Source organism: Aptenodytes forsteri, unplaced genomic scaffold (assembly GCF_000699145.1).
Source record: "Aptenodytes forsteri isolate BGI_AS27 unplaced genomic scaffold, ASM69914v1 Scaffold87, whole genome shotgun sequence".
Lineage (NCBI taxonomy): Eukaryota > Metazoa > Chordata > Aves > Sphenisciformes > Spheniscidae > Aptenodytes > Aptenodytes forsteri.
Genome location: NW_008796041.1, coordinates 879,954 through 888,282, shown reverse-complemented (window position 1 = coordinate 888,282; position 8,329 = coordinate 879,954). Strand labels below are relative to the sequence as shown.

Sequence of the window (8,329 nt, the reverse complement as noted above, 5' to 3'; positions counted from 1 at the left end):
TTATAGAAAATAAAAAAAGCTAAAAGCCAACTGCAAAAAATAATGAGAAAAAAAGTGCTATGGTATATCTTTTGTCCCTTTTGAGATTTGTGTAATACTATTAGCCAATGCTGAGAATGATCTGCTTTGTAAGCCCACAGCAAAAATATCACCCATTTGAACAACAGGGGATCTTTTTTCCGTCATTTATTTTTTTTTTTTTTTTTTTTTTTAATTCCACTGGCTTTAATAGAAAGTCTTCCTGTGCTCACTTGGATTTTATTTTATTTTTTTAATTATTATATGTATAACTGCACATAACAAGCTCGATCACCTGGTAGGCTTCTGCAGGCTCTCACAGCCCTAGTTAAGATGTGATTAGTTTCTAAGGAGAGTTTGACTAACACCATATGCCATCAGATTACTGTGCAGTTTGGAAGAAATCCCAAGGCTATATCCTCCTTTTCTTGAATGTTTCATATGCTTCTGCGAAGTAGCGGCAGAGTATTATTATTTTTTTTTCTTAACAACTAGGAAGAATTGATCTCCATAATCCACATTTTCCAGATTGACTGAAATGTCACAGCAAAAAAAAAAAAAAAAAATCTTTTCAGGTGGCTTCTGTGTGTTTGTGTGCAGAAGCTTTTGCAGTTAGAAGGCTAACAAAAGCTACCTTCAATAGGACTTTGCAGGAAACTCATTTAAAATGCTTCCTGCTCAGACAGATTATCCAAGTGATAAGGCGTGACTAGGGGGAGGAAGAGAGAAAAAAAATGAAAATCAAAGAAACCATAACATGTCTAAAATGTACAAATCCTCTTTTGCCCCCCAATCAGATATTCACTTAGGTGGAATCGACTGTATCTTTTGTACACAACCAACAAATAGAGAAAAAAAAAAACAGGCACGTGAAACAGTGAGGTGTGTAGATGTATTACCAACACAGAATGACCACCAACAATACAACACACAAAGTAGAGAGACAAGTATTAGGAAAATGGTTTAATATTGGAGACAGAAGCAAAAAACTGCATCACACAATAACATACGTTACAAAAATAAGTCTGACTGTTTCAACTACACGGTTATGTTCACAATGAGGACAGAAGAATCAGAAAAAACTCTGATCTAAACAGCAAAAAAGCAAACCCCTAACGTTTTAACTAATACATTTATCCACGCAAAGTGACCGAGTACTCCTAATTCTAATTACCTTATTGTGTAACTGCACGATACAGAATAAAAGTGAAAACTTACCGCTTTTGTTAAGACAAAATTCTAAACACTAAATATAAGCAAAGGGAAAAAAAGAAATCAAGCCAAAGTTTTGAATTCTCTAAACAAAACTAACTCTCTTTCTACCATCCAGAAATCAAACTTGAAAATCAGTCATGATCGAGGGGGCCCACGAGAGTAAGCCACAAAAATTTCCATTTGTTTTTTAATCTCCAGTATAAAAAATTCCACTGGTACAAAATGCATAAGTACAATCAAGTTGTAGAAATAGGAAAGCCTGCTTTTTTTTTCTTTTTTTTTTTGTTCTTTTTTTTTTTGGCTCAAATTCCATCAAACAACAAAATCCAATTGCATCAATAAAACAGAAACAATACTCAAATGGTCTTACAGTTTCCACTAGATTGCATTAACTTTGGCTTTTCTCAGACAATACTTAAAAACTAGTTTGTAATTCTAAACAAAATGATAGTATTATTAATCTACAAACAACAATTCTCACAGCACAAAAAAAACACAAATACATAGGTTTGTTTTTTTTTTTTTTTGTATGACATTATCCAAAAAGGTAATGAAACTACAGGATATTTTTTTCCTTTTGTTAATTAGCACTTAAGATAATAAAAACAGAAACAGTAAAATGATTCCAGAGTAGCACAAGCCAAGGAACTGTAACCCCTATGGTGAAAGAAAGATGAACTTGTTACTCCTTTGAGGACTGCCATTTCATCGCAATTAGCTAATTTGTTTGAAAAAACAACTAGTCTAGTCTTTTGATTAGAATTTTGTAAAGCAATTTCCCTTGTTTTTCTTCCTCTCTTATTAGGCCCTTGCACCCTTGCAGCTTTTTCCTTTCAATGTTTTGAAGGAGAACTGGTAGATAATTTGTCTTCAAGGAGGTGTATGTTTGGGTTTTTGTTTTTGCACTCGATTTATTTTTTTAAAAATTTTATTTCAAGAGGGACACTTTTCTCAGCAATGACCCATCTCAGTTGCCTGGAAGTACAGAAACATTCCTCCTCTCCCACTGCTAAGCCAATGTCCCGTGTAGCGTAATTCGGGGCAGCCCGATACCGAGTTACACTGCCTGAGGACCAAAGGCATCACCGCTTGAACTGGACTGGTAAACCCGCAGGACACACTAGGGCATCTAAAAAAGCTTTGGAAATTTATACGGTGGGTACAATGAGAAAAATTAGTGAAGCAGTCTAAACAATCCAAATGATGATCTCATATTATATATATATATGTACATATATATAATATAACGTATGTGAGATGATACTTTGAGTATGCAAAATTGCTGCAAGTAGTACAAAATAGCCCTCAAAGGGTGTAGGAAGGCCCCAGCAGTAGTAAAAACATGTGAGAAAAGTATAGATCATTTATTTATAAGTGCATGTGCTCTAAGAAGGAAACTTTTTTGCATCACTAGAGGCTAATCCTTTCCATCCCAGGGCTCTACATAAAGAAGCATTTAAGTTGGGGATGAGAGACAAGAGTGCACCAGCTGATGATGTTCATATAGGGCTTTGTTTTTAATTTTAGGCGGCTTCGAATATGATCAGATAGAAATGGGAAGTGGAAGAAGGTATGGCACTTTATCATCAGTAGCAGGTACTGCTGCTCACACGCATTGGATTGGCAATGAATTCTCTATACTGGTAGCAAAAAACCCAAATTTGGTTGTTGGTCACAACTTGTGCGGTAGAAATGCAATCTAATCAGACTTACAAGGCAGTGAAAAGGGCTACCAGCATCTCTTTTCTGGTTCCTTACACAGAGCTTCCTCCAGCAAACACCCACATCAGTCACCAATATATTCCCATGGACTACTTGCACGAGTAAAGTTACTCCTCTCTATACGAGTGTCTGCAGGAGTAAGCCAATATATTGCCGTTACAAATAATGGCAGATAACACCAAACATTACAGTGTATGTAAACTTTATCCATAAAAAGTAGTTTAACTGCAGTGCACACTGAATTTTCACCCAGGAAGATCTAGTGCATCTGATTTAAGCAAAAGTTCATTTATTTAAATTACAAAAATATGATTTTTTTTTTCTCCTCAAGGTTTTCAAATGGTGGATTTACCACTCCTGTCTGGGAGTGGCTCACACAATAGATAATTAAAGAATTGTTTTCTTTTTCTTTTCTTTTATTAATACTGAATAGCATATTCCAGCAGCATATTAAAAGCTCTTTAAGAAAAGACAAAATCCCCAAAATCTAAAAAGGAAAACCACAAGTTAATTACGGTTTTAAATAATTTTAGTTATAGATACAGAAGAAATTTAGACAGCAGTAAAATATTTTTGTCCTTCAGATCTGCCCTGTGCATTGTTCTGATTTCAACCATGTATTAAATAAACCACAAAAAACTAAGTATATATATATTTATAGATATAGATATATATATAAAAATAAACAGCAAAAACAGCAAAATGGTGAATGTATAAAAGGTATTAACACTCAAGACAGCTCTGGGTGGAAAGGGTTAAAAGTTCAAAACTTTCTCACCTTAGAGGTTTCCATACAATATGAAGAAAATACATAGTGAGGTTTGCTTTCACAGCATTGATGTGTGCAGAGTGGTTAAAAAAGTGAAACATGGGCACTTATACAATGTTTTACAAAAAACATCAAAGAGAAATAACAAACAATAACAATTTCAGGCAACAAGACCACAGGATAGCAAGTTAACAAACTTTTTAACCTCTTTTTTCTTTAAATATTAGGGATTTATACAAAACACATAATAAAATACCCATGTTATCAAATTACTTCACACAAGAAACACACTGAAGCTCTAGGAAGAAAGTACCTTTGGAATTTGGCACTATAGTTTCACTGATTTTTTTTTTCTTTAAAAGAAAAACCGATCACATTTTGCTGAACACAAACACATCTAAATTGTTCACAATAAAAAAATGACATCAATGCGTCACAAGCCAACACAAACTTATTCTGGAATATTTTTTCATTTTTCACATGAAATTCATTTTTTTTAAGCAAACAACTTTTTTTTTGTGTTTTTTTTTGTTTTTTTGAATCTTGTTTTTGTTCTTGTTGTTCAAGTAAACCAATTTTAAACTCGTCTTTTATAAACATAGAACACTTAAGACCATAAGACTCATGATGAAACCACAACTTAATTCACAGAAGCACCAACGTAACACATTTTACAGTAACCTTTCTTCTGTACATTGAAACAGTATAAAATATAGGTAATTTCATGTGCATTAAACCATGGATTGTCTAACTGTGAGTCAGTTCAGCAAAAGGTGACACAAGTAGGTAGCATTTGCCCTAAAACAGGGTAAATATTTTCTTATACTAATCTACAAAAAGTGGTTCTATATATATACTTTAATGAGAAAGTGAGCCACCTAAAATGGCCTTATCAAAAAACTTTACACTGCCTGAAAAATGTAAAAACTATTACAGACCTCTAGAGACTTAAAATCAGACAGTTTTATTTCTCAAACTGTTTTGGAAGTAGTCTGTTAGAAACCAACATTCTGTGCCTCTGGACACATATTGCTATTGTCACCAGTGACCAGGCAGAATGCCAATCCCTGTATAATACTTTCAAGTCTGGTTTTTTTTTTATTTTTTTTTAAGAAATGAAAAAAACCAAAAACCAAAAAACCCAAACGAAAAAACCCAAAGGAAAAAAGAAAACCAAAAAAAGGAAAGAAAGAAAAAACATTTTGCCACAGGTTGTTTTTAAATCCTATCATTAATTTATCTAATAATAAATTTCAGTCTTGCATGAATGCAGCAATGTTTTTTCACATTGACTTCCCAGAATTCATAGCTAGATGAGGTCACATGCAAATTTCAAAGGTCAAACTAGATCAAAGGTCAGTAGGAGAACCAAATATGATGTGAGGTCAGAAAGACATCAGAAACAATGACGGGACGATGAAACTTTTTTTTTTTTTTGAGACGCCACAGGGACATGCTAGGCAAACGATGGGCTAACGGGCATGGAGATGTCTAGGGAAAAAACAAGGAAGAGGAAAAAAAGTTACATAGAATCTATGCAGCACAAACAAAATCACTTTTATGGGTGCAGGAGAAAACTAATGCAAATCTTTTATCAGTAGAGTCTATGAGCCGTTCACATAATTTGCATTAACTTACAATATTGTCAACAAGAGCACAATGGAACCCCAAAAGAATCCATCTGAAAGGAGTCAGAGAGAATGGATTCCTCTTTGGGGAGAAAAGAGAGGAAAGAACCAGTTTCTACAAATGTAACAGAAAGGTATGGGGAGGGGGAAAAAAAAGGTCAGACAACTGAACTTTAAACTAGGTAATGGAAACTACGAACAAAATAACCAGACAAATACAAACAAGAGGATAAAAGCATGAACTGTAAAGGGTGTAGGGTTCAACAGTGAAAAAGCGCCCATTCTTGGCACAATTACTCTAGAGACTACTTCAAAGGATCTAGCTAGCATAGAGAGCTGCTCTTTAGGTATCCAATAAGTTAACAATAGGCAATAAATAACTTCCATTATTTCTGAGGCAGTAAAAATTTTGTATAAAAATAGAAATGCTTTTTACAAATAAAATTTACAGGCCTGTGGCTTTCTTTTTTTATTATTATTATTAAATTTATCTCTCAAGAAACATCAAGTATTGTCACTCATTTTATTTTATTTTTTTTATTTTAAACCCTGTAGCTTTAGAAACAGATCTCTAAATCTTTTTTACATTAATCCTTTCCAAAAAAACCAAGAACTTAAAAAAAAGTGAAATATAAAGACGACCAGTGTAAAATCAGACTAATATATAACAATACGTTGATTTGAACCGAAAAAAAAATCAAATCTTCTCAAAAAACAAGTTGATGTAGTGGAAAGACTTGTTTCAATTTTTGTTGCAAAATAAGTGCTTCAACTGGCATGAGGCCATTTTGTTTAACCTATAAACTGCTGGTGCCACCCTGGTAAAATACGATCCATCCATAGAAAACAACTTTTATTGTGTGCTAATGGCACCAGGGTTCACAGAGTTAAATTGCACATTTTTTTGTGTGTGTATGTGTGTGTGCTGCTTTGAATTTCAAGACGTTTATTTTTGTTTTAAAAAGGAGATAAATTATGCTGCAAAACAAAACACAGTAACACAACTCAGTAATTACTTGGCAAGGAAATGGGAGCCAAGTGTAATAAGGACAAGAGGGGAAATGGAAGTGGTAACTGTAAAAATAACTGTCTCTTGGTGAAGGTTGGCTCTATGTTCTTTCTTAACCCCCCTGCAGAGGACAGGTTTGCTCATGGGACTTACCCTAAGAAAGCTAAAATAAGAGCAGTAAGCATCTGGGGTTAAGATCAGTAAGGTTTGCTGTCATTTTTGGAGCGTTTCAGCTGAACCTTCAAGCGTTTCATGCCAATCTGAAAGCCGTTCATAGCCTGGATAGCAGCTTGTGCAGAGACTGGATTGTCATAGCTAACAAAACCTACGAGACACAGAACGGAGGCGGGAGAGAAAGTGAACTATAGGTTAGAACAAATGTCAGAAGGCGTTTTGTTAGGATTTTATTCTTACTATTTATTTGACACATTCACCTCACTTTCAATTAGTTCTTTGATCACACTTCGTATCCCATTTCCTCTCCCGTTTCCTTTGCCTTCCCCTTTACCTTCATAATATTTCTTTACTAGCTGGGATGCAGTTGGCCAGTTTTGGTGCAATGCAGTTTCCAATCTGTTATTTATCTACCTACCTTAGAGATTGAAGATATTTATTACTGTGACACTTTTCAGTGTAATATCTACATACCTCCCAGTCTATTAGGAAGTACTATTAGGCCAGTCTGCAGATGTGAAGCTGAAACAGAAAGCCTGGTTACAGAAACAAAGCCCAAACTTAGATGCCTATACGCATTTGCACACCTGAATGTGAGTTCAGGTGCACTGGTCCTGCGTGCTATGAAACACTCATCTCCTTGGGCTTAGCCTAGGACAGTTGCAATATTAATATTTTGTATTTTTGCAGCTCCTGCCCGTTCAAGATCTCAAAGTACATTAAATGTTAATTAATTCAGCCTCTTGGTCCCCAAAGGGGTATGCAAGCATCAAAAAGAAGCAGCATCGTAAAGACAACGGCAGGGCTTGATGAGAACTCCAGATCTTCTGTTCCTTGGTTGCAAGCACTAACTAGGGGGATAATGCTTGCTCGGGTAATTCAGAATGGCTGGCCTGGCTCAGCTTTCTTTTCCCCGGGAGGCTAAAAACGCTCTGTTCATAATGGACTCAAATCTCCCTGATTCTGGAAGCTCAAAATTCATTTTCATATCTGGGCCTCCCACTTGTAATTGCAAAGCTCGACTAACTGCTGCTCTGCCTCAGCTCTGGCTAATTACTGCTGTACTCAGCCTGCTATTATGCATCTGCTTTGAAATTCTCCCTCTTCTTTCCACTTGAATTTGCCTTAACACATAACCCTTCATTCTGTTCAAGCATGGATCCCACACACTTTGTTTTCAGTCCGAACACACTGGCTTCTCAGCGCCTCTCTTCTACCACCTTTCTTCATTTGTGCTTAGTGCCTGTGTACTTTTCTGATTCATAACCTCTTTTTACCATCATTTTAACCTGTTCTTTTATGGGTCTTGCTTACCTTGCACTGCTGCCCTCTTCCATCTTCAGTGTCAGAATGATACACTTTCCCCATTGTAAAGAAAAAACCCTCTTATCAAGTCATCTGGTCCTTGTAAAGAAAAAACCCTCTTATCAAGTCATCAAGTCCAGCTGCTCTCCTTCATAGATCATCCCTATGGTTTCACCTTAAATCAACTTCACCAAACTATTTAACTTAAGACTCTTCTCTGACAATTCAGGCTAACTTCTGTTCCTTCCACTCAAAAACACCTCTCACTTAAATCTCTGCAGACTTCCTCCTGGCCAAAGCCAATATGCCCTATTCATGTTGTTCTGTGGTTGATTATTTGTTATTTCCTTAAGGGATATTAAATGTTCCTCCATACCTTCCTTGGTTTTAGTAACTCTTGTCACTTCCTCACTTTCTCCACTAGATCATTTCCTCTTAATATTACTGCCATATCCTGAGGAGCTTCATCATTCTCTTCCTTTCTTCCTT

General features: G+C 35.5%; 1 protein-coding gene across 1 annotated transcript in view; it reads right to left on the bottom strand.

The window, feature by feature from the left end:
• Positions 1-1,508: 1,508 nt before the first annotated feature.
• The window catches only part of CELF2 (CUGBP, Elav-like family member 2), a 384,808-nt gene continuing 377,987 nt past the window's right edge, over positions 1,509-8,329 (bottom strand). Inside the window, exons 14-15 of the mRNA XM_009285480.2 lie at positions 6,515-6,686; positions 1,509-5,215 (exon numbers count right to left, since the gene is read on the bottom strand). Of these exons, the coding sequence (XP_009283755.1) occupies positions 6,559-6,686 (128 nt within the window). The 3' untranslated portion in view covers positions 1,509-5,215; positions 6,515-6,558. The remainder of the gene's footprint in view (positions 5,216-6,514; positions 6,687-8,329) is intronic.